Below are 27,183 nucleotides of genomic sequence, written 5' to 3' on the forward strand. Positions count from 1 at the left end.
TGAGCACGGTGGATCAAAGTCATTGTTAGCATAAAAGGGCACCACTTCATTGACTTCAGTGGAGTTTCAGCTACTTTTGTCAGCAGTAAATTTTCCCCTGCATGTGTCAATCTGAACAGTGGATTAACTAAACTGCACTGCAATTTTAAACGAAATTACTGTATCCTTTACCTTCTAGTAAATTACATGCAATATCCACGTGAAACTAGATCATACTGGTGCTGAACCAGCTTAACATGTCTGTATATGAAAATTGCATCCTAAATCCTTCTTTTTAAAGTGATACTAAGTTTAGCTTATAGTAAGAGGTTTAACATTCTGTGTTCTTTGTAACTATCCCCGTTATTTAAGCTTCCCACATTGACTTTACAGTTCGTTCTAGATGTTTTGCCCTTTTAAGCAATTTGAAAACAAAATCCTGCTTTGAATATTCAGTGCACACCATTTTGAGTTAACAGGTACAAAATATCTGGATGCTTAGCTCATTTCTCTTAAGAAAAATGAAGCTAAGTTGGTACTGTTTTGAGAGGTATTTAAATAACTTTTTTGTAAATGTGCCGTGTTATCAAATGTAAAACAACTGCTTTTTTCAGATGATTCTTAGAAAACTTTTGTATTAAACCTAAAAAGCTGATTTGCATATTTACAAAATCTTTGTCATAGCAAACATGCAACATACAGAACAAAATATTTTGTTCTATGGCTGTTTATGAATTTTTCTATGTAGTTTTATCTCCACAGAACGACTTAACATTTTAAAAAAACCCACAAGTACTAAGTATGTCCAGTAAAAACCTGACAGATTACAATTCATGGCTTTTCCACTGCGTTCATTCATTTGCAGCCTCTCATTAATTTGTTTACTAAACATTGTCACAATAATGACAGTGCTTTGGTCAAAACACCGCAAGAGAAAAAAAAAATTTATAAAGCTGCAATGTGTCAAGACATAATACTTGTAAAGAGATGAAACCTGCTGACTAAAGCCATATACATCATGAGAGCAAACAAACGACCAAACACTCTGGTACTGTGATACAGTGTCTTCCCTTTTTCTGCATAAATATACAAAATATACATTTCCAGTTTCTTTTGAGATTTCTTTTAAATGGATAGCCCATACTCAAAAAATTAAACTAATATTTCAGTTGTATGTCAAGAGTCAATAGGAAATTGCATAGATACAAAACAGCCTCAACGACAAGTCCAGCTTTTAGTTCTGATGCCTCTTCATGTGGAGAGCCAGGTGATCGGAGCGGGAGAAGCTGCGATTGCAGACAGCACACTGGAAGGGCTTTGCCCCCGTGTGCTTCCTGTAGTGGCGTGTTAATTCATCCGAGCGAGCAAATCTCCAGTCGCAGCCTTCCCAGGTGCACTTGTACGGTTTCTCACCTGAAAGAGAGCACAGAGAAATGAGACTGTCAGCTGTCACTCTTTGGGAGAAAATTGATGCGAGATCACATTGAATGGCATTGCTCTTCAATTTAAAGAAGAAATAAATGACAAAACAGAAGCTGACGTTTCCCAATTACTCACAGCTCTATTCAGTATGCCCCAAACTAACAGCTCCTTTGTTTTTTCAGCAATTTTGCTCTTGAATCTGTGATTTAATACCTCGGTAAAACCTAAGAAACTTTCAAACATACAAATTGGAGACAGCGACAGTACAGAAATGCAGAGGTAAAAAACCTGCATGAGACTGAAATAGGCTCCCTTACACTCATCTCAATATGAGGGAGTAGGAAAAAAAGAGCAGTCTCACATGACAATCCGGCCTAGTTTGTCACTTACGCTTGCACCTTTTAAAAATGGGTAAATTAAGTTATACAGAGCTTTTTTTAAGAGGTCTGAAATGGGAAGGAAGATTTCTAAAAAGATTCTTTTTAGTGTGCAGATCAGTTCAAGAGCTTCTGATGTGTGAAGAGAGAAGCACAGTGTGTTACAAACACAATGAGGATAGTATTTTCTAAAATGTCAGAGGCAATAAAAACTCGCAGTATCCTGGTTTGGGCTAGCTATATATAGGAGAAAGCACTTAAAAGACCAAAGCACCCATTTTCAGAATTGAATGTCTGCAGTCAGGTGCTTAGAAAGCTGTATTTTAGAGGTGGCAAGTGTTTGCTGTCTCCATCAGTCTATACTGTCACAGCGGGAGCATGGTGTCTCTGAAAACTTCATGTGTTGCAGAAGCTCTGAATACAACTTTGAAATATCCAGCTAGTCTTGAATACACTGGCCCAAGCACCCAAAATATTTGCATTCATCCATTTTAGAACTATAAATGGGGTAACTTAAGCATGTCTATAATTTATAGATTTGTTTGTTGAAATGGGAGAAACATGAAGCCACTGGCCACAAAGCCAAGATGACTTCTGTGTGAAACCAGAACTTTAAGCATGTACATACACCTGCTCAGGAGCTGGTACGGACATGATGTCACCATACAAGCAAGCTTCGTATAAATAAAGAGGCTACGATTACCTATTTATAGGCTGTTGGTTGACAAAAACACCTTTCAGTTGGTAGAGTCGATTGCTATCTATATCCTTTATATTAACTTGACCCATTTGGCAAAACCAAAGAGAAACCAGAGTTTATCAAAGCACTCAGCAGTAGCTTCATCTGGACGAGAATCAGACCAAGGCCAAGATTTCCAAAAAGTCCTTCCGAACACATCTTAAAGATCTTCTCTCTCCATTGGTCTCAGACCTTTACCCTCACAGTCTCAATCCTACAGCGCTGTGGAGTAGCTCCTACTTTTCCCTGTTTTACCATCACAAAAGCACGCAGGAGGACAGAAGCTAGCATCCTGCTATCAGACTGTTCTGCACCAGTTATGCAGAGCACACCATTTGAGAAGCTCAAAACCATTACTTCAGAGATGCTAATTTATCATTCAGATGAAATTATGAAACCGGTTTTGTCTGGGAGTTTCTACTGCTGCTTCTGATCAACTAACTAGTAACTTTCCATCCACTGCTAAGAGCAGAATCAGCCCTTTGCTCACAATGGGGACGTGACTTCATGTTGGCAGCAGTGTCACAACCAGAAGCAGACCTCTACAAGAAAAACTAACCACCCAACCAACCACCCACCTCTTTGCATAAACGACAACTGGGATTTATTGAAATCACAGTGGAAACATATCATCCTTTAAGAAAAACAAACTTAGAGCCTGGCATCACCTCTCACAGAGTTCAAAATTATTTGGTGGATGGCAAATCAGAACACAAATCATTACAACTTTCTATCATAGCTGAATTTACTCTGCCTGATACTGACTGAAGACTGGAATGATCTAATATATAGGACTCTTTTTTTTTTCTCCATGCAACATGTACTATAGGTTAAAACACAGATTTCATTCAAACCCAGTGCGTAAAGCTTTTCTAACATCCAAGAAGCCAGTTGAGATAACACATTTGATCTTCACAGCAGAATGACAGGAAAGATCTCTATTCAGCAAGGATCTTTTGCACTATATACATCATTTTCAATGTATTTAAACTGGGTTATTAATGCAGTCTGTAAAAGACTGTACTGCTGATCCACAGGCATATCACCAGGGAGATCTTCCGTGAACACTTTGTGTTAAAACACACATGCACACATGGAGGTTGCACAAAAGCATAACTCCTGCATTTGAAGCACCTTAACTTAAAGCCAGCATATTTCTTTCTTTTTCTCCTTTCTTTCCCCTCTTCCCCCGTATTGCCTTCAAACTCTTCTTTAAAAACTTTCACTTAAAACTGTCATGCTAAACTCACAATCATCTTGTGATCCTCCCACCCTAACTGCCCAGAGAGAGAGCATGTATATGGCCAGCCCTCTGTATACTCAAACGCTTATCCATTTTGCAGAATTACACGGGGAATGAGAGAAATGGTGAAGAGGCTGGGCAAATAGCACTTATTGAACAAAAGCCTAAGTGTATCCAGACCGAATGAGACCAGAATGTGGACCAGGAGATTGAAATCACAGTTTCCAAACCTGCCATTGAGGAGGTATGAAGTATATGAAACTTCACTGTAAACTACACTGTACTGAAATAGCAGTCTCAAAGTTGTCCTGCGCAGGTGGTACCTGACTCTGTTTGAGTCCAAACAAAACTGCTGCCCCCCATTAAAACTTTTTTCTAACCTGCGAGCAGCATAAGCAGGTGATATGAAGGCTCCTGGCATACTAACTGCCAGCAGTTGGGGCAGGGGTGAACCTTGTGCCTTGCTGGGTGCTACAGCTTCCAAGTCAACACTGAATCCAATGGCCATCAAACTCCAGGGGACCCAGCTTCCCAGAGACACTATCTAGAAACTTACACCACTGTCACAGTCACTTCAATGCGTGCCACAGCCACGAATCCCCCTCCGGCAACAGCTCAGGGGAAAAGCTAGGCAGCGCCATGCAGAACAGCACTGCTTCTCCTTGCCGGCCAATGTCTGCAGACCTGAGCTAAACGGAGCAGTGCTCAGGGGATGTGCAGAGGGGAACGAGCTGGTGCCTTACACAGATTGTTTTAACAGTGTTACTTTTATGTACTGGAAATTAAAGCCAGAACGCTGCTTTTAACCCCTGCTTTGGCCAACAGTGAGAACTGGAAAATGTATTTTTAGCGCCAGTGTAGAGGCCCAGATTATTTTGAATAAATCCTAGGGGTAAAATACTGAATATCTATGTTTGTAATGCTAGTTTCCGTTGGAAAGTTCTATTTAAGAACTGAATCAATTTCAAATGTTTTCCTTTTGGGCAGGGAGGAAGGGGGGCAAGAAAAAGAAGGTGGAGATTATTTTCACTCCTTTAAAGAAAGCAGAGGAACAACTAGCTGGTAGTATTTTCTCTCTCTCAACCTATACACATGCTTTTTGTCATTTAGCAGAAATAAGAATTTGGTTTAAGTTCCTGCAGCGAGGGAAAAAGAGCCTCACGTTACTTATTTTCTGAGGTGATCCTACTCCTTTGCTATGCTGACTCTGAAGCACTGAGAAATCTGGGGTTGAAGATTTATTTTAAAAAAAGCAGGTATACACAACAAGGGACACTGAACCCTTTATCCACTGTTTTCATTGGCTACATAGTAATGTAAGATTTGTTTACTTTAATGATTGTGCGAAATACAGTAGCTGTAAAGTTTCAGAAATACTTGGTTTTCCTCCAGCAATTTAGGGCTTCTATAGGGTGTTAAACCAAGAATGCCACTGGTCATCAAATACGAAGGCAGTACGGCTTGGTTACTGGAACACGATCGTGGTATCAAACAGATATTTCACTGTAAAAGCAAGAAAACAGCTAACTCCTCCACTTCAGGGGAGCTTCCACGGGATTTGTTAGAATGTCAACACTGTTCAACTAAAACACCATGGAGGAAGCTGGTACCGATTTCCAGCCAAATAGCACACTCCAAACCTTTCTTCCCAAGCCAGAAATATTATACACAGCACTTCTGGGAAACAGAACTGCTTTCCTTTAAATTATACTTCAACAGGATAGGGATTTCATAAGTTTAATTGGATTTCTGCATAACCTCCTTCCAGTATCATTGATTTAAAATATTTTGCTAGGCTTATACATCACAAAATATATTTTTAAGTTCTTGAGCTTTTAATAGGTATCCATTCTCCAGTTTAAAAAAAAGTACATTTGTGGAGCATGAGAAACAGACTTGTACTTCAGCACAGAAATTTTAAGCCCTAATGTTTAGTTTGGAAGCTCTTTTACAGAAAGCACCTAGCAAGAGATAAGGGAGTTTAACCTGAAAGGAGACTATTTTGCTTGCAATGTATCTGTCTGTTAAAAAAAATAATTTACAACGCTGTGAGATTGCAAGGATGTCAAAAAGCTGTCTGGATATCCACATATAACATGCTAACCTAACCAGTCACTTCAACAGATAAAACTATCCCAAGGTAGATCCCAAGGTTCGGGATCCTTGTCGGTACCACAAGAGAACGGTCTGGACCCGTGAGGCACACCGTGTTGGCTCTTCTCCCTTTAATTTATCTTCTTAGGATTTAGTAGCGTCAAAATGCACCGATTGCTTTCCTAACATTAATTCTAGCCACTGGCAGTGACTGTCATGGCCACGCTCATTTGGGCAAGGTACAGTGCTACCAGTGGGGGCCTGACGGTCATTTTGAAGACACCTTCTATCTTCAACACGCAGCCTCTGTTCAAGAAAATGTTTCTGTTTAAAATTCTGTTTGGAAAAAATGAGTCACTGAAAACCTCCATTAGTGATGAATTTCCCCATTAACAAGAAAATAAGCTTCCTTATTTCACTGAAGAGTTGTGTGACTATTTCTGCAATTCACTGCTAGGATGGCTTTCTTTAAATATACAGCTGCAAACAGCAAGGGCTGGATTTTCAAACCTAAAGTTAGGTAACTCTGTTGGTATGCAGAAATCCAAATACAGGTATTACACCAGCCAATGCCTGCAACTTCTCTTATTTCCTATCAGAAATTTCTGTCAGAGCGGTGAGTTTGGAGCTTCCTTAAGGAAGAAAAAGCAGCACGCATTTCAAAGACTCCAAAAAGACAACACCCAATTCCAGCTCATAAGGGTATAAAAATATAAAGACAACATCCTCCCCCCATTCTTTCCATAATTTTAATATTACTTGTGTTTATTATGGATTTATTTCTAGTGGCAAGTGTTCGGCCTTAAAAAATATTCAAGTAGGTGCGATAAAAAGGTGGTAGGCAAAGCAGAAGTTTCTGCACGATAATTGCACCAGTTATGTACATAACCTATATTATGTCCAGTTTTAAAACAGGTTATTATAAAGATTTATGTTGTCTCAAAGTTTTCTGGTGCATTTGCTTTCAAATTTTTCACATCTTAACATCAGTTCTCTTAGTTCCCTGACATGCTGTAGCCTCAAATTTTTAGAAAAAATAAGAACAAATGAAATGTTTTTCCTCTGTTTTAGTTTGTCTGAAATAGCTTTCCTCTAGTTCATAGCATCACGGTTTTAAACTCTGGTCTCTTCCAGGCTGACTGGAACTGAAAGTGGTTGCTTGGGTGTATGTCTGTACTCATTCAAAAGTTTTTAGCTCCCAACGTTTACCTAAAATTAGACCTTCCTTCCGCCATTGACTAAGTGCTGTAGTTGTCGTTACAAGCAGCTTGTTGGTTGGGTTTTTGCCCTTTTTTGAAACAGTGGGGTTTTTTAGAGAAAGAGCAGAAAGCTGAAATTTCAAAATAAAAAAAATCCCTCAGGTGTTTAAAAGCTCTTTAGTGCACTGAAATTCTCGGTCGTCCATGACAGAGATGGATCAGAGGGCTGACAGCATGCAAGGTACGTCCAGCTTATTTTGTCACAAAATAAATTTAGTCCTTGAAACATCCAGCCCACCAATGATATAAATGTATAACTTACGCTGCACATTTTTAAATGTGATAAAACCTCTGCCTAGTATAGTAATGGCTAGAGGGTGACCATTTAAGTACTACTTCACAATGAAACGACATTTTAAGGAATCCTGTAACAGAGAGCTGTTGCACTTCGTAAGTCCTATCACTGATAAATCAAGGAGTATTTGATCTCTCTCTAACAAAAGCGTGAACAGGAAAAACGATAACTGACTGGTAAGCAAAGAGGACAGTCAAAAGAGTTGTGCGTCATTCACTTTCCAACTACAGAGGTGCAGAAGGCATTATCTTCTCAGAGCTCCCACCAGTGCTTGAAGTACTCTTATTTTGCTAAGTGTTGTCTTACGCAGTTCAAGGATTACTGGGGAATCTTGACTGGCCTGTGCAATGGTTTATTTTCTTTCTGGTGTAACATTCTGTCTTAACAGAGGTGGTCTCCCTTCAAGGAGATATGCAAACAAAGAGGAAAGGAATTTTTTTTTTAAGTAGGTTTATAAGAAATCCATGCCATCTGGGGTGCACGGCTGTGTCTACACATCCTGTGCTGAAGAACACATTTCCTCAACTATGCCTGTGGTGCAAGAACAGCTCTTTAGCTCTCACACCAATAACCCTGGCTCTTGTACAGTCAGATAAGAGGTGCTCTTAAAATGGAATTTATTAAACACGTACTGTAGACTTCCAGATTTCCATCTACTGTATGCACACACACACACACAAAACCCTGAAAGCAATACATTAAAGCTATTTTAACTCAAAGCGAAGCACTGTACACTTGCCAAAATCAAAGGTTTTAATATGTCCTTAATCAGAGTTGTTAGAGATCACCGAATATAAATAATGCAGCCTGACAGGACAGGAATGCTGCTACCAAGATACTCAGACTAAACTAGGACATTACTTAAATGTTTCTAATCTTTCACCAATGGGAGGTGCAGGTCATCTAACAAACAACAAACAACACACTACCCTGGAACCAGGAGTCAATCGTCCCAGTCAAGCTCAGAAATTAATTACAATAAGGAATGTCTAATCAAATAATGGAAAGTTTTAATCACCGGCAATTGCTGTGAATCTTGGGACTATATTAGCCTATGTAGGGCGGTCTCAAAATGAACTATATTTAAAGCCGGTCTCTTAGGTCAACAGTTTCCTTATCAGGAATCAAATATCCTGGAACTGAAGTTTAATCCTCTCAGGGAGCAATTGACAGAAACAACAGGTTTTTTTAAGCTTTCATGCTTAGAGGGACTTTCTAGGCTTTTAATCAAAAAGAAAATATTAGGCTTTTCTTTTCAGTATCTAAAATCTAACAGGAGTACCCCTCACCTGACACCTTGGAATTTAATTCCTGCTTCATAAAAATTGCATGCTGGATGCTGATGAGAATGACCAGCAATATTTAATTAAAATTTAGGTTTATGTTGCTAAGATTTCACCCCCTTTTGAGCAACACATTTAAACATGTCTCATTTAGGTTATGACTACAGATAAAGAACCGGATCAATTAATCCCAAGGTCTGCAATCATTCACAAAGTGTTTTAAAAAAAAAAAGCATTCTTTTCCCTTAAACTGTGGTTTGCACAGGAAAATAATGTACTTCCATTTCTCACAGGCAACTAATGGATTTAGCAGAATTCATAAATAAAAGATGCCAACATATTCTCCAGCAGCATCTAGCAACGCTGCACTTTAATGCACTTTGTCAACAGTTTTATTTAACTCTCCTCCATTTTTCCTTATTGTCTCTATCAATGATGGCATTTACTGACACCTCCTTAAAGTATCATCTGTGTGGCTGACTCATCTAACAGGTTAAAGAAGCAGAATCTGCACAGAAATATTACTTAATAGCTATTTTCATGGTGCAAAGATTTTTCCAGGATGAGGTTTGCTACGTACAAAGAAGGCTGCAACCACGAGCAAGGCAGAGTCTTTTGGAACCTCCGTTCTCCACTTGTACACCATGAGTGAAATCCCTCACCTGAGTCTCAGGATGATTTGAGTCAACACATGTTTTTGCATGCTGCTTTTTTTCCAGCAGGAGTCCAACTACTACTTGTCTTCCCTTTTGAACAACGGGCGTCCTGAATTCCCGGGCAATTCTATATGGTACCACCTTTTTTAAAAAGCATCTGTCTACAGCTATGGTAAACTCGGAGTGCCAAGTCCTACGGACTGCTGAAGTCTATCTCACACAACTGGTTCTAATTCTGGTGTACCATCAGAGCCTAATTCTGGATCTATTGAGGCAGAGATCTAAAATAAAATAAAATGTTTAACACCTTGAGGAACCGCACAAGTCAGCAGCTGTCCCATGCCTACATAAACATTTGAAATAACTAGGGACGGTGGAAGTATTTTGAGTGCATCTCATTTAGAGAAATGCCATTTCTCTCGAGTTATCTCGGCTTCCACTTCCCATCACCAAATACAAACTAGATCTATAGATAGAGATGAAATAGTTCTGCAGTTAATGCTAGAAACTATTAATGGCAAGCCCACCATGTGACCAGTTGACATGCCTGTACAAAGACTCTGTATACGGAAAACCAACATGCAGCTGGAAAATGTTCTCAGTGTGCGTGCCTTGATGTGTTCAAAACAATGACAGATTTTCCTCTTAAAACCATACACAATTCTGAAGTGTGCAGCTGTTTGCAGAAATAATAGAAAAAAACCCACCCTGGAGCCAGCGGCTCTTCTGCAGTGTTACAGGTAGGGTACAGGTAGGGTATTCCAGGTGCCTGCATATCAAAGGCTTAACTTCCACAGTCCAAATCTTTTAACGTATAAAGAGATCTAACAGGGTAAGTTACAGGACTGCTGCTTCTAAAGGATTACTTAATATATAGGTATATACTCAGATGACAGAAAAGGAACCGAATTAGGTTTATTCACAACACACAAGTAACTGCCTTTCACTGACATTTGGCACAGTTTTCAAGTTGGACATACAGCTGTTATGCCAGAGCCTTAAGGTGGTTTTACTGCTGGACAGCCTGCAATAAATGCATAACCACCTCCCCCATTATATACCGTAGTTGCACAATGCCGGTTATGAGACAAAACTTGTTCCATGACTAACAGGTAAAATTATTTTAAAAGAAAATCCCTGATTTAAAAGGTCAAAAAAATCCAATCTGTTTTGAGAGATGTTCCAACAGGTACTTTAGCATACTGAATCCCATTTTACCTGTTTCAAGAATAACTAATACAGAGTTAAGATACCATCCTGAAGTGTTTTAAGGTATTAAAATGTACCAGACGTCTGCTCCAGAACTGCATGGAGATGGGTACAAAATGTTCTGTATCTCTGCAGCATTCCAATCTTTGTTCATGTTCAATTTTCGGGTTACCAGTTTACCAACAACTAGAATTTACTTCATAATTTACAAATGCTAGAGCATTACCTAGAGAAAGAAAAACGTGCTTGCTTCAGCGACTGGTACAAATACATTAACTTTGCTTAGCTCTTTACGTAAATGCTGGATTCCTAATCAACAGCAAAAGTCGAGTGTAATTACATTAAATTGGAATAACTACACCAGCTTATACCACCTGACGTGGTGTAAGGTAAACACCTTGAGAACACCTAAGAAGAAAAATGTAAGGGATTTTCCTCTTGCCCATTTCCTATAGTTTTATTTAAACGTAATTTATAAAGTCTGACAGTGTGTTCATATCTGAATTGAAAAAAAGACTACAGCCTACATTCCACCTATCAAAAATAACATTTCCCTTAGGTTTGCTCTCAAAAAACATCTCGTAAACCCAGTGAAAGCCTTTCAGAAGAGAAAGGCTGCTAAATAAATACTGTGAAAAGGCTGAGATTTTCCAATACAAAAGGAAAACCATAAGGTCTGTCTTGACTTTTAATGGCAGACAAACTTTGCTGCAGGCTCTTTTATTTTAAGATGACAGATTGCTGAGAAGGGCGGGGACAGGTTGGGATGAGACAGAGACTGCAGCCAATTTTAAAAGGTATTGTTAAGAAACTAAGAATAAGGAGAAAACAACTTCAGTGGTCCATGATTACTAAAGAACGGGTTTAGCCAGATAAACAGGTCTGCTATCCCTGAAGGGATTTTAAAGAATATCACACACAACTTTATTAAAATGGATTATGTGACACTTGCTTTAGACTTTGAAGGTAAAAGCTTCACAAAAGTCCTTTTAAAAAAAAAAATAAAAACCAAAGCTTACTAGTGCTGTATGAACTCATAGTTCTGGGGGATGGGATGCACAGAGGCACACACCCAATTTAGCCCTCGGCATCGAGCCCTTTTCTTTGGAGATCAACAGCGAGATTCCCCCGCACTCCTGCAGGAGCTCTGCAACTTCACAGGTTTCCCTGAGTTTGCACCCATTTACTTTAACATTCATTTAATCGATTTACGGTACTGGGTAAGTCAGAGATCTTGCTCGTAATACAAATTTCAACCATGTGTTAAGGCAGAGATCAGAATCGGTGCTGGAAATCTTCAAGTATTAAGTGAATATGAAGAGAGTTAAACTAATGCAAACTCTGAAATAATGCAGGTAACAGGATATGGACTCACATTCTTGCATGTAATGCACGTTTTAGACAGTTTATCCCTTCATTCACCTCCCCAGAAGACCCTTTGTATTACAGACCTGCTTAAGTTCACTAGATTTTTATCTAAAACAACATTCTTGTTTCCATGAATACATCAGCTCCTCTGACCTTTGCACATTTATCCACATTTCTAAGGTCAAATATCTATAGGTAAAAAAGTGAAGGCAACAATAAACATTAGTGACCCTAAGCAATATATATTAGCTATGTGGTACGTATTTCTATGCACGCAAGTATTAACTTTATAAACCCTGAAGTCATTGCTACTCAAGGTACAAAAAAGATATAAATTGATTTAAAAAAGAAAAAGTGTACGTTTCAAATGCTGACTATGTAATGTTCATTTTTAGGCTAAAGCTTTGCTTTTATCTCTCTTCCTAGTTATTGTATAATAGCAAGTGAGATTTAAAACTGGTATTTAGTTGCTGGCTAAAGTGCGTAAGTGGAAATCACACGCTCTTAAATTTACAGATTATTTGAGCAACGGGATTATACTCTCTGACATTATTCAGGTTTATAGCCTCATGAAAATATTCCTTTCTTACAAAGCTGACTGCTAATGAGTGATTATATATATGTATCAAAAATATTTTAACAGTGTTCTTGTTTAGTCTATTACTAATGCAAAGCAATAATCTTTGTATGGTTGCTTTTAATTTTTTACTGTGACTGCAACACAGATAACTCTCTCATTTATCAAAACAAAATTTCCATAGTAACATTTAGCTTGGAGATACTCAATTTCATTACGATAATCCAACGATCTATTCAAAATAGCTGCTGAAGAGAAGGCCTTGTTCCCATAGAGATAGTGAAACATTTTGTTAGATCATAGCTCATGCTAAGTTTTGTTTTGACTTTTGGTTTAAACTTAGGTGAAACCCCATGACTTGAACGGCACAGCCGAAGCGCTGACAGCCTGCTTCAATAAGCGAGTTGCTTGAACTGTGACTCGTGTTTTGCTCTGAATCGAGGTCCATGCATAAAAGAGCTGGGCTTCATACTCGCTTTTAAAAACAGGAACAGCAGCCCTCTCATTTGATTTCTTTACAAAATCAGCCATGTGCTTTTCACTGATTTAGCATGACCAGTTCTGTACTAAGATCCCAGCAAAGAACTGCCCAAAATAGTTTCAGGCGTAGTATTGGTGAGCTACTGTTTTTCTCCCCATCTCCCTCTCTCCTCCTTCCCCCTGCCTCAGCAGGTGAATGCTTAGGAAGAGCATCTAGGGTGGTTCTACCTCCCAACCGCTGTCCTCTGCACACATGGCTCCTGCGCTCACACACAAGCAACACTGTCCCCAGCTCCACTCCACGCGGGCCCATGAACGGGACTGCCTCTGTAGCTGCAGGCAGAATTTGACTGAGGTACAAAAGACAAGTGTGACACACTGACACTTTTAATTTCCTCCATTTTAATGTCTTTCACTGACAAAAAATGGAAATTATGTCTTTTTTAAAAAAAATAAATACATAGAACCACTTGTCTTGAAAAAAACAATAAAGCACACTTAATGCTAAGGACAAAGGAAATGGCGATACCTTGGGAGTTTTCATGATGTTTCTGAAAAATGCTAAGATTAAATAATTCTAACAGGTCAAAGAGAAAGCCGAAACCAGAAAATTCTACCCATTTAGATAAATCTTGAAAACTGTAGCATGTTTACTACACTCAATTCATTATTCAAGGGGAAAAAAAAGCCCCTTTTTTTTTTAACACTTTATGGCATTTCAGATTGAAAAGGAAAGTTTCCATCTGTTTTATTCTTAGCTATTTTGAGTTCTATATTATAAATAGTTTAACAAAACTGCATCAAGAATAAAACTGATTTTTCTTGTCATTGACCAAATCTTAAATTTTTCTTAGCTGAACTGCCAGCCTGAACCCACAACACTCTACAGAAAACAGGGAGAAGATGGCAGATCAAACATGCTTGCTTTCTCAGAAAATGTGTAAGCCATGAATGAAGAAGAGACAGTGGGAGAGTGAGTACATACCCGTGTGAGTTCTCAGGTGCGCTTTTAAGTGAGAAGACTTTGTATAAACTTTCGTGCAGCCTAAAACAAAACAAAACAAAAAAGCAGAAAGGCATTTCAGTAGGGAGAACAGGAATGCACCATGTTACGTTTAAACTTCCTCACTCAGTGCTGGGGTACTATCTGGAAACATTTAAGTTTACTACCTTCTGGCCCCATCATCACTTAGAAGTAAAATTTGATATAGAAAGCTCCTAGGGATATGCTGCTTTACATAGGAAAGAGGAAAATGCCTACGTTTCTGGTAGACTTACTACCTTGTAATGTAGTATAGACCAATAGCTGCTACAATCTATGTACAGTAACACCTGCTACCTAAGTTAACAACTGAGAGGGGGAGTATGGTTTTTTTAAAAGTTTCTAGAGGATTTGATCAAGCCAGACTCGGTGTCATCGTTACCCAGGGCTCAGCATAACTCTTCCACTGAGCATTTACCATACGGCACACCGAACAGGTGATACACTGCTGAGAGTTATGTTGGTAAAAGGGGGAGATCAACCACGAGCAGCAATTTCTCTCCGTGCTCGGATGGGTGTAAGCGTCTTGTATCTGGGACCATGTACTACACGGAGACACAGGTTATAGTCTGGTCCCTCTTCCCCTTCAGTGCAGGAGAAGGAGAGGCTGGAAGGGAACAATCTGTGGACAATTTTCAGAGGTGGCTTTAATGGATTTATGTGGGCAGCTGAATCCCCTGTTCATAACAGGGAAGATACAGCCGTGGCCTCGGCTACCGGGAGCTGAAATGGTTCTTTCAGTGCCAGCAGATTCAAACTGAGCCTCTGCTCCATCACAGGTATTGGAAAAGCAAGAGCAGGAGCTGCACTGTCGCACTGAATTACATCAGAGAAGGCCATCATTTTTTTTTTCTATGGATTACAAGTTTTGTAACATGGTAAAATGAGCTCAGGTGTTTAGGAGAATTACAAATGACATGAAGAAAAGGGTACATATTTTTTTAAAGAATGTGAAAGTGTGCCACACAAAATAAAACAACAAAGAAGAGAAATTCTACTTTGACAAGAAATTACTTGGTTCTCCCTAGGCGTAGAGTACAGCTAAACAAAACCACTTGTACCTCATCCATGATTATTCACACTTTTTTTTATTGCAAGAGATGGGATTTTCTGCCCCAGACTGCTTACCAGGATAGTCACAGTAGTGAATACGTCTTTTCTCCAAATCTGGGTTACTTCTCCTGTTGTATCTGACTGGTTGGATGTTCTGGGGGGTTATGGGCAGAGTCGCTGGTAAATTTGGATTGTGAATTGCCAGCTTGGAAGCTATAGTTGCGGCATATGACGGAGGAGGGGTTAAATTCTGTAGCATCTCTGCTTGTCTGTCTGGACTTCCAGGCTCTGAGCTTGGGGGCGAAGGAGGGAAATAAGTGGCCTGCTGCTGCAGAAACTGGTTTGGCATGGTGTAGGTGCAGGGGGGGATGCCCTGGAACTGTTTCATTGCAGTCTGTGGAACAGCCGAGGAGAGCGTGTTAAGGCCCGCCATGGCTGACGGCATGGAGACATTGTTAAGGGAGTCCATCACGGCTGCCTGAGTAGTAGTGTTGGGCATATCTAAATCCGGTGAGCTCAAGAGCTGATATAACTGGCCTTGCTGGGGCGTGACGGAAAGATGAACATCTGGAGTAGGAAGCTCCTGCTTGATGAAAATGTTGTTCACATCGGGAGTTTGGTGAGAGCTGAAGATGCTGGTAAATTCGGGGAGGGCCTGAGTAGGGGCGGGGGCAGGGGCAGTAGTTTCGCTCTGGTGACTGAAGATGGTGACCGGCTCTGTCTTGATGTGGGTTACACAGGGTCGCTGAGATTTGTACAGGCCAGTTCTCAGGTGGCTAATGTCGGGGAGGAAGACGTTCATGTTGATGCTGTAAGGCAACCCTTCGCTGTCAGTGAAAAACTGGTCTACAACCGAGGCACTGTCTCTTCTGTATTTCTTATGTTCAGGGATGACGGGAACAGGTGGGAGCTGAGGTGCCAGGTATTTCTCCATTTCACATCTTGTCTACAAAAGCAAAACAGACCGTAATCCACATGATTTGTTACCAACTAAGAAAGATGATGGCATGCGAGTCACGGGAGGCTTTGGAAATAAAAGGCAATACTGTTCAGCCAGCCGCAAGCTACCTACGGAGGAAGTTATAAACATTCACGCTAATGAAAACCTGTCTTTTATAATCGGCACGCTAATCAACATCATCAAGGACAAGGAGATAAAGTCATGGCACAAGTTGTTCACGCAGAGCAAGCATTAAGATCGATCTGATGTTTCAGCTTACAACAAACTTTTCATCTTTTATGCCTACAAGACAGTGTGAGGCACAGATGACAGGCGCTGTGCCTAATCTGCAGATCTCCTGCTCTGGAATTCACTGTTCTAGCAGGGTGACTGCCTATCTGTTTCACCCGCTTCTCTTTGAAATGCTAACTTTAAAAGCCACATCCTCAGCTGGCTATTTGAATGCTAATACTTCAAGTAATGTTTTTATATATATATTTTCTACACTTCCAGGATTTTTCATCCTTAAAAGAAAGGTATTTGATTAGAAATACGACACCAAAGTGTAAAGGTATAAATAATATCGAATAAAAAGAAGAGGGGTTGACTGCATCAGACTACCCTTTGTGTAAAGTGTCTCTGGGACTACACTTAAAAAAAAAAAAAAAAAATCTATGCAGTGTATAATTGGCTAGTAGCGTGATAAACATGTCCCTGTCCATGCCTCGGTCCTAGGAGAGCTCTTTAATTACTGGGAAATCATTCTCTTAGGGTAGTGGTGTGAGGGAATCCGTGGGTGGCTGGAGACCGATACATTACTGGTACAGTCATCGGCAAAACATTTATCACGCACTCTCCACTGGGCAAATGCTACATTCCCCCCTGCCCCGTCAAGAGAGCGCTCATACCAGACCCGTTTAGCACCCCGCAAGAGAAAGCAGCTGACGAACTGCAACTCTGCCCGAAAGTGGATTTTAGGACCCTTCTTCAAAGACCCCCGGTAAACACCACAAACAAACAGAGCCGCCTTCCCGTCCCTTTGATCTGGATCTGCCCCGACATGCCAGGCTACTTTTTCCAGCTCTTGTTTACGAGCCGAGGGCAGCTCGCTTTGAAGGCGGGAGTTATTTATTCGTTGGGGAAGGCACCGCCGAAACGCAGCGCCCGCCGGACCGCTTGCCCGGCACCGGGGGCTGCCCGGGACCCCCCCCCCCCGTCCCACCGACCCCGGGGGCTGGGGCCGCGGGCAGCCCCCGCGCAGGGGGAGGCCGGCGCCTCAGAGGGGCGCCCGCCGCGGCCCACCGGGCGCTGGGAGCCGCCTCTGGAGCGAGCACCGTCCGCGGGCCGAAGCCCGGCTGCGGTCGGCGCCTTCCCGCTTTTAGCTCCTCCAGCTGTTTGCCTGTGGATCCGCTCCCAAACAGCCTCCTGGGACGGGCAGAAAGTCCCGGGAAGTCCCCCCCTCGCCCGGTGTGTCGTGTCTCCCCCCCCCCCCCCCCCCCCCGAACATGACTCCCTGCGTGGGCGAGAAGGACAGGCGGCCGCTCTAATTCCGCCGCCGGGCAAGTGCAAAGGCAGCAGCTGTAGCTTTCAACACACCCGCGGGGGCAGCCCTGCTCCCCCCCCCCAGCCCCGGGCCGGCCCGTCAGCCGCCGCCGGAGCCCGCGCCCCGCCTCAGCGCCGGCCGCCTCAGCCGCGCCCCGGGCCGCCTCTCCGCGCTCCGCCGGCGGGAAGGCGGGAGCCGTTCCCGCTCCGCGGCCCTCCGCACAGGCGGGCTGGGCGGCGGGGGCCGCTCCCCCTCATAACACACGCACACAAGCCCCGCCGCCGCTGCCGCCGCCTCAGCCCCGCACCTCGGGGTCCGCTGCCCTCGCCCCGCAGCCCGGCCCCACCCAGTCCCGCCCGCCCGCTCCTCAGCGGCCGCTCCCCGGCCGGGCGGCCCCGCCGCGGGAGAGGGGCGATGGCCGGTGGGCCGTGAGGGGGGGGGGGGTGGCCGCCGCCTACCTGTACCATCTCCTCCGCCGGCAGGGTCGCGCCGCCGCCCCCGCCGCCGCCCCCCGGGTGCTGCTGCTGCTGCTGCTGCTGCTGGGGCGGCGGCGGCGGCTGCTGCTGCTGCTTCAGGTCCTCTCCGGGGAAGATCGCTGCCTCCCTGGCCCCCAGCACGGGCTTGAGCTGCGCGAACACCGGCTCCTCGGGCTGCTGCACGGGACCCAGGCGGGCGCTCATGGTCAGCACCCTGGTAGCCATGAGGCAGGCTGGCGGCGGCGGCGGGTGCGGCGCGGACGGGCTGCCCGCCCCGGCGCAGGGGGACTGGCCCGGGGGCGGCTCCGGGCGGGCGGCGGCTACTCGTGCGCTCACTCCCCAGGAGCCCCAGCCCGAGAGCGCATCCACTCCCGTGTCGTCAGTGCCTCCGCCTGTACCTGGCCACGGGTATCTACCCGGTGACACACGCCCGCCTCTATTTCACCCTACTCCACCCCCGGCCCCCCCCTACACCCCACCAAGCCCCGGCGAAGGGGGCCGGCCCTGCGGGCTGCCCTGCCTACGGGGAGCGCGGACGGCTCCTCCCCGCGGCGCGCCCCGCCCGGGGGAGCGCGGCGGCGGCGGCGGCGGAGCGGGGTGGCCGGATCCCGGCCCCGGCCCCGGCCCCGGCCCCGACCCCGGGCGGGCGGGCGGCACCGCGCGGCCAGCAGCCGGGCTGCCCCCCGGGGAGCGGGCTCCGGTGGGTGCCGGCGTGCCGCCTGTGTGCGCGGCGTGGCGTGGCGTGGCCGGGCGGCGTGCGTGTGGCGCGCGGTGCTGGCCGCGGAGTGGAAGAGGGTTTTCAACAAGTGCGGCCGTCTGCCGAGGCCCCTCGCGTGCTTCAGTATTATTTATAGTCTTTTAAAGAAGCGCCGCTAATGTAGGCCTTTTAAAACAGCCGTCTCTCCTACCTTTCATCTTCAAAAGGGTTTTAAAAGCAGTCATTCAAATTTATTATTTTTTGTCCCGAAGGCAACTCGCACCCGAAACCTGCTGCTAATAAATTTCAGCGCTGCAATATACATCCCCACCATACGCTCTGAAAACGCTGCTCCAGAAATAGCTCAGAGGAGGAGGAGGAGGAGGAGGAAGAAGGGGAGAGGGAAAGAGCGCGCGACAATTGTCTCTTTTTTCCCCATCTCGGATGAGGCAAGTTTCTATTTACTTGTTTTGAGGTGTGGTTTCGACGCAAAGCGTATTTCCCCGTAGACACAGGACGCTGAGCCAAGCTCCCGCGTGTTTCACTGAAGCAGGAGAAAAAGGAGGGATGCCGTCCTTCTGTGCAACACCAAAGGGCTCACGTCGGATGGGAAAAGTACAGCACGTAGCGAAGCCTTGGAAAAAACCCAAACTTTCCACCTTTCTCCTGGCCCTGCCAGCTCTGCGCTCCCGGTTTGCGGGGAGAGAGTCTGTGAATCCGCGGAAATGTTGGCAACCTCCCCCTCCCCGCATTTATCCCCTATCGTTTACAGACAGGGCTCTTCTTTTAAACGTAAAAAAGCACTTTTCTGGTCAACCTGGCAAAACTCCCCTTTGCCTTCCAATCCGTAGCAAGTAGGATCTCTCAGAGCCTGCATACAGAAAGGTAATTACAGAACCAGGAAAGAAAGAGTTCAGCATAACATTTCTTTACACAAACTCTCTGTTTAGCAGCTTGATGCTTGTTATTACTAACGTAAATCCGGCTACTCCTGTTGGCGTAGCATTTAAAGTCATGCAGGCTAATTTCCATCCAACACTAACACGTATTTGCATTTATACAATATGTGACTTCAGTGTCCTTTTCGGAAGACTCATCGCTGGCATTTCTTTCCCTCTTCTAGCCTAGAAACAGGTGTTTTAACCAACAGATTTTAAAATCGTGTTTTGTTTTTGTGTGAATGTCCTCTACATAGCCCTAGTTTAGGGTTATGCCCTAGTTTAGGGTTATGCTTCAAACTATGTTTTTTGAATGCCTTTCATGTACCCTATTTCAACCCAGTTAGGCTTTGAACCTCTGAAATGACCCTCTGAAACTCTGACAAGTTTAGTATAAACTGCTCTGTAACAGCTTTAAAAATGCAAAACTAGTAATACTGCACTATGCTGTTGGGAAATTAATTTGGCTGTAATTCTTCGAGGTCAGGCACAATATAGGGCTAGGCAGCATCTGATGTAGAGCATATACTAGTAGCTTTCAGACATTTATGTAAATTGTATGGCTGTAGTAACTGAAATGTTTCTGAGACTTGCATACTTTAATTACATGTTTTACCTCCATCTGATTAAATGAATGATAAACAGATAATTTCAAAATTGTTTTTTTGTTTTGCTTTGTTTTATATATGTACATTTATAAAGGGCCTGCTCTGGCAAACGCTTTCGTAGGTTAATTAGAACGGTATCGCTGAGTAAAGCTCTGTGTATACTTAAACATTTTCAGAAGCAGCTCTGAGTGTGTTTTAATTTTTTAAAAAGGATGTAATTAGGTCTGAACTGCAGGTAAATAAATCCAATCCCATCGCCATGTTTTTGTGCTAATGATAGGCCCGGTCCTACAGTCTTTTGTCAAGCAACAGTCAATGGAAGACTACTAGAGACTATATAATTTTTAAAGGGTGTTTTTTTATTTTGGCATTTCTACTGTCACTAACAATTAAACAGGCAAGTCAGATCAGCTCCTGCTCCTGCTCAGGTTTGCTGCTTGTCTGACCTACACAGTGGTGCACTATTTAGCTTACAGATAGTCTAAATGCATATCTATATCCAGACAGAAAAATTATTTGATAGCCCATTTTAAGAATTTCCATTGTTACTAGATTTTATATTTCTTTGAACAAATAATTTTTATTTACAAATTTAAAGTCAGTAATAAGCTGCCAGCTAACATCATGTCCTAAATTAAATTGAAACGAGAGTTTGTTCAGAATTAATCATCAGAAAAAAAATACAAGTTTACAGTTATAATAATTTTGGAACATTTCTGTTTCTTCACTGATTTTGCAGATAGAGTTAGAAGTGAGTTTACACCTTAACAGACAAATTTGCAGCAGAAAACCAAGTACGCTCTTTTAATCCCAGCACAGTTCTGTTTGTGTAAGACATTCGTCAGACGCGTTCAGGAGTTAGGGTAAGTGATTGTTCCTCTGCAACACAGTTTCCTGAGCATCTTATAAAAATGACAACTCAAGTTCTTTAGTTACTGTCCCACAGAGCAAAGAAGGAGAAATGAAATGTTGAGTGGTAAGCACCTAGAGCTGGGTTTGTGAAAGACACCTTTCAGCGTCTTTGGTCACTGATAAGAGAAGCGCAACGCTCTGTGATCGAAGAGCATTACCAGGTTCAATGAAAAAGGGTTAAACTTTCTGAAACTATGTAAATGCTGCAGGTTCTGAGCGGGCAAGGATCCAGGCTTTCTGAATGAGTGTAGACTCAATTACTTTGAACTCTCTTGTTCTGTGCATTCCTCTTCGCTTAGTAGTGCTATACCCATTAGGGGAGACAGGAGAAAACAAGAACAAATGTCAAGTCCCAGGCGGTCGGGAGCTTGGCGGTGGTGGAGCACAGCACTGCCTTGTGGGAGAGGGGTTGGGAGCAAAGGAGTTCAGGATGGGTGGGAGGGGGGACGGGATGGAGACAGGCTCCCTGGTTTCCTAACTCAACGGCTCCGCCAGACATACCTCTTAGGGAAGGTACTTGTGTTCCACTGTCCTGATGGGGAGGAGAAGGGCCAGAGTTGATGGGGACCTGCACGCACGTTGTTTGGAGGGGTAAGGAAGGAGTGGAAAGATGTGGACAAGCTGTTTCATCATGATGAGGTGAGGGAAACCTGAGGACCTCAGCTGAACTGAGCCAGACTTGAAGCCACAGGAAGATGTCTGACGGTAATTTCAGGAGCTTTTAGCACATTCAGAGGCCTCTTCTGAGTCAGCAAATGCTCACCTAATTTTTTAATGTAAATTTACTGGAGAAGTGGAAATAAACTTTCTTCTTGCAAAATCAGTAGCCGTCTGTTCTTTTGGCCACCCATTAGACTCCATCTCCCCAAGGGAATAAATGGTTTCTTTTCTTACTTTCGACTTTCAAAAGAGAGCCAGTACGATCCTTTTACCTCAAGAAAGTCATTATTTTTCTCAGTCTAACTTTCCAGTGAAAACAGGATTGCACTAGCCACGAGGTACCATCTTAACTCATGACAGGCTTTGCAAATGCCACTCGTGCTATATAATACAGCACCACCACAACGAGGAATGTAGCAGGGTGACTTTCTGTTAAAGTGAATGTGGAGAATCACGAAACGATAGTCTATTGCTGTGTACCTTTATCTGTTGCCATTTCAGGATTATCTTACAGAGGTGTTCCCTTTGCTTATGCAAAGGCAAGCCCGGTTCCCATTTTTTATTTCACTTTACCAAAAATACTGTGATAGACCCTACAGAGAGAAGGATATTCTTCCTGAAATAAATGGCACTCCCTAATTAGTTCAGACTGGCATTTTGAGTAAAAATACACTTCGTCTTGACTTCTTTCCCTTCTTAACATTTCAGTAGTCATCCAGTTCCACCTTTCTGCGCTGGTGTGCAAAGTCTTACAATCAGGAAAATACCTCTAGTTCCCCTCGGTCAAGGCTTTGTTGTGAAGCATGTACAGAAAGTGAGTTTTCGTTTTGCCAACCTCCCTGTATACCCTAGGACAGTTGCGTAAAACCTTCCCATTCCCAGTGGAGTCCCTCGGGATTTCTGTGTCACGCTGCTGGGGGTGAAGAGCGTACCTTCCTGAACCAGTGTGGCATTTCTTGTTGCTGGAATTGAACTGGCACATCATGTCAGGTAGAAGCCTCCTCAGCAGAGTGACTCCAGCATCAGAGAACTGGATTTGACAGTTTTTTAGAATATAAAGACACAAAAACTGCAAAACAGTCGATTCCTCTATTCTACAGGTCAAGGGAGAGTCACCATTGCAAAGCTTGGTACAGACTTTATAAAATGAGTGATGTACGCAAGCTTCTCTTTAGCACAGTTAAAAATGAGGCAAAACTTTTAAAGTTATGTTTGAAGTTTGCTAAGATTACTAAAAGCACCCAGATGCAGTTGTACTTGTGGTTTGTTTTTATCCTTTAGCTAAACATATTTTTCTTCCACTGTAAGATGAGTAAGTTAGAACAGCGGTGAAGGTTTGTGACAACTAAATGAAGGTATGTAAACTTACCCACAAATAACCTTTGAAAAAATTTTTGCAGCAACAGGTAAAGATCCTACCTTGTCTGCATTTTCTGTGTTTTGACCTGACTGAGTCAGTCTGCACTGTATAAAGCCTAATTACAGATTAATTATATAAATCTGTCTATGCAGAGATCTGTTCAAGTATTTTCCCTGAAGTTTAACTTGAGCATGTGTGTATACACTTGCATGCATCAGTCTGATTTGCTATTTATCAAGGCCAGTGCTGACTTGGCGGAACAGATGCTTCAAGATGGAAACTTCAACTGCTCATTACTTGAATTCTTGGATTAAGAATCATCAACCTGTCTGGAGGAAACAAGACATCTTACTCAGTAGCTGAACCCAATCTTTACTCGGATTTTAAGGAGTCTTAGTAACTTTAGGTAACAGCCTCGTATTTCTCGGCTTCAGGTACATTTCAAGTATTTTCAGCCCACCTGAGAAAAGCAAGTACAGAAAAGCCTTTTATTGTTTCCAGTCCCATTTTTTTGACCTCTATAGTTTTAATGTATATCTGAACTGGAGGCTGTTTATTACAACAGGCCTTTTTGAGAACAACAGGTCACTGACCTGACTCAGCTTGAGGAGATGAGTGTTTCCTGTATTTTCATCTGCTGTCATACAGCTGCTCGGCTCTGACTTGTTGCACGGTAGGGCCAGAAACTACAACAGCATGCACCTTAAGCACGTCATTTAATTATTTATGTACTATTAGCGGAGATGGAAATCTGCACACGGGGGGTAATTACACAAGATTAATTAAAATGCGTACTTAGAAAATAACACGATTTTTGGTAAGGTGGTTTGCCTGTCACTTGGAAGTTTGGTGGGAGCCACCACCACTCTTTTCTTCTGCCTCCCCCATGAAACGCGGAGGCTGCCTGCTTTGGAAAAGCAAATGCTGTTGGCAACATTTGTTAGCAATGGGTGGTCCTACGCTGATGTTTAACTGCTTAAATATATGAGACAAACCCACATTCTTTACTACTAAAGAAAGCATTTTTGGCTCCAGAGCGTTTATGCTGAAAATTTGTTAACAAACTCTAACCATAAAACTGCCATACTTGCATGTTTTGGCTGAAATCTCCTGATTAGAGAAATAACATAGAGTGGTTTGGGTTTTGTGAAATCCTGGTCTGCCAGCTGGGAGATGGAGCCTTTACAGGCTGGGACACGGCAGAGAGGATGGTCTGGCTGGACAAGCTAGGAGGGCATTAAAGCCATGACATGCTACTTGTTCAACAGTCCCTAGGAGCATAATGAGATAGGGCAGCGAAGACCCGTTTGGAACTAAATCCTGATGTTGAGAGCAAAAATAATTAAGGGATGTGGTCAGAAAAAATTTCTTCACCTCTTATGCTGCCTTCTTTCAGGCAGGGGAAGAAAGGATAAGCTCTTGATCAACTGCCTGTAATGTGCAGAAAGAAGATCCTGGGGACTTTAGAGCATGGTATCTGCAGGGTACAGTGTGCTGCTTACTGAGATACTGGGAGTGCTGCAGGGACCCTGACGGACCACTGGCTCTCCAGAGAAGCTAATGACCCTGTGTGGCTATGCTCCCTGTGGTACGTGAACTGCCTTATTCAGAGCAAGGGTAGGAACCTAAATTTCAGCGTGTCACGGAGCTCTACCCTTAGTGATGAAGCTGGAGAGCTCATGCTATTGGCGCTAATGTTTTCACAATTTCTAAAATTAAGCGGTAGTCTCTCTACTCAAACAATCTTGCATGCGGCACAGGAGAATTCTGCACAAGTTTATAATCATCAGATCTGACAACTGGTCAAAAAAAGGGAAACTTTTGGTGGACATCCCAAAATGATTATTTAATCACACTGTCTGTAATCAGCAAAAAGGACTTAAACAAAAACATATCGACTTGGTGATTTAAAAGGGGTAATTTGACAAAGCTGAAATAAATAGCATGCTTCAGTAGCAACCAGTGAATAATTAGGCAGAGTCTGAGTGAGGTGAGTACAGTCCTCGAAGTCTACAATCCCACAGAAGCTAGTTAAAACAAAACACCCCTTCCTCAAAAGAACAACCTCTTTCCTTCTGCCTCTTTAGAGGGCATTTTGCAAGGCAGTTGTAATTATAGATACTCAACAGCTGGGAAAAGAACTAGTAACAGCAAATATAACTTTGTGGCAGTGATTATGGAAAAATAATATGGAGGAGGAAGGATGCCTAAGAAGTCAATGACCCGCATTGAAAACAGCATCTAAAAAAAGTCGATGAAATGTATTAAGAACTCTTAAAATTCTCTGTTTTTAGATAAAAGATGTAGAATTGTTGATAAGCAGGGAGAAAAAACATGCTAAATATTCCTGTGCTGTATTTGGGAAAAGAGTAGGAAATGTATTTGTATCATATAATGACAAAATATTTTCCATTTCAACAGTAATTCAAGAGCATATTAAAAGAGCTACTATTAATGGTCTTAGATGAGTATGTCTGGATAACTTCACACCAAGAGTTTTAAAAGAGCTGGTCAATGAGCTTTCAGGATTAATATTCAGTAATTGTTAGAATATTAGACATGTTCCAGAAGACTGTTAAGAAAGCTAGAGCTAGAACCAATACTTAAAAGAAAATGTAAATTAAATGATGCAGGTAATTATAAATTTGCATTGTGGCATTAATTTGAGCAGCTTAATGTGAATAGTCAATGTGGGGATTTATTAAAATAGAAAGATAATTTATGCCACTCCGTATATTCTTATGAAAAACAAGACCATGTTGAACTACCTTTGAATAAGGTTCATCACAAAAGATAGCAGGGTTTATGCAAAACACATTTTTGTAAAGTTTATCACTTGATTCTGCTCAACATTTTTGACAAAAATTCCTAATTGACAAGTCTTGACTTTTTTCAAATGGAATATTGCCTGGTTGGTGTGTAAGGTCTCATGGGGATTGGTTTTTAACAACAAGCTATTTACCTTTGTATTGGGTCAGGCTGAGATGGAGTTAATTCTCCCCACAGCAGCCCTCATAGTGCTGTGCTCTGTATTGGTAGCTAGAAAGGGGTTGATACAGAAACATAACGATTGATCAATTTTATTGAGGAGATTAAGTGTGTGGGAGAAAGAAATAAGGTGGGAAATCTGTCTACTGAAATAACAAATCCCCAGATTCCTTGGTATATTGGATGCTTCTAAACTATACATCTTCCAGTATAGGTATATATGAAGACAGGAAAAGGTTCTTGGCTTAATAATGGCTAGTTAGCTAAAGATGATTCCTCAGGTGGCCAAGAAGGATGTAAATCTCAGATGCCCAAACAGGTGAACCTCATGTAGAGCTGTTGTACTGTAACTGGCACTGGTGAGGGTGTTTTACTGAAATGCTCCATCTTTTTGAGTATCCACTGTTCAAGGGGGGGGGGTGAAATCCACCCTCTCTCACTTAGGTGTTGAGCCTGCACCCACTTGTAGTGTCTACTGAAGTAATCGGTGTATAGCCAATGGAGAGGGCTAGGCCTCCAGATGAAGGCAGACCCTACTTCCCTCTGAAGACCTTAATTCTGTATTGACTCTGCATTAAACTGAGATGCTCATTTTAAGAATGCAGTTGCAGTTTTTCCTACTTATGCCCACCCTTTCTTTTTTCATTAAAAATAAAAAAGCTTGTATAATGAATTTAAACTCATCAACGGGCTTGCTTTTCTTACCTCTCGAGGAGTCCTAGTAGTTCATGAGCACAAGCTCACAGACTGACAGCTGTTTAGGAGGACCTTTTCAGTACACACTTAAAACTTATGTGCAGTATAGATGCCTAAATAGAGCAAAAACTGTGTGAATGGATTCTTTGAGTTGTCACATAAAGATCTACCAAGGTTGGAGGTTGAATGGCTGGAGTTAAATCTAGACAATTTCAGTCTTGATCAGTCTCTCAAAGTGAGGTTGCTTGAGTATCATTGTTTATGTTCCGATGGATCTTTTTTGTTAGCA

General features: G+C 42.7%; 1 protein-coding gene across 1 annotated transcript; it reads right to left on the reverse strand.

The window, feature by feature from the left end:
* Window positions 1–245: 245 nt before the first annotated feature.
* KLF5 (KLF transcription factor 5) lies at window positions 246–18,466 on the reverse strand. The gene is made up of 4 exons (XM_052785985.1): window positions 18,018–18,466; window positions 15,152–16,022; window positions 13,967–14,026; window positions 246–1,392 (listed from the first exon to the last, which is right to left on the reverse strand). The coding sequence occupies exons 1-4, from the start codon at window positions 18,258–18,260 to the stop codon at window positions 1,214–1,216; spliced, it is 1,353 nt and encodes a 450-aa protein (XP_052641945.1). The 5' UTR covers window positions 18,261–18,466; the 3' UTR covers window positions 246–1,213.
* Window positions 18,467–27,183: the final 8,717 nt, after the last annotated feature.

The sequence above is a fragment of the Harpia harpyja genome, chromosome 4 (genome assembly GCF_026419915.1).
Source record: "Harpia harpyja isolate bHarHar1 chromosome 4, bHarHar1 primary haplotype, whole genome shotgun sequence".
Classification (NCBI taxonomy): Eukaryota; Metazoa; Chordata; class Aves; order Accipitriformes; family Accipitridae; genus Harpia; species Harpia harpyja.

Coding starts and splice junctions, on each gene's coding strand:
- KLF5 (XM_052785985.1), bottom strand. CDS start 18,260: ATGGCTACCAGGGTGCTGACCATGAGCGCCCGCCTGGGTCCCGTGCAG. Junction 16,023..18,017: donor CGGCGGAGGAGATGGTACAG/GTAGGCGGCGGC, acceptor TTGCTTTTGTAG/ACAAGATGTGAAATGGAGAA. Junction 14,027..15,151: donor TCACTACTGTGACTATCCTG/GTAAGCAGTCTG, acceptor GTTTTGTTTTAG/GCTGCACGAAAGTTTATACA.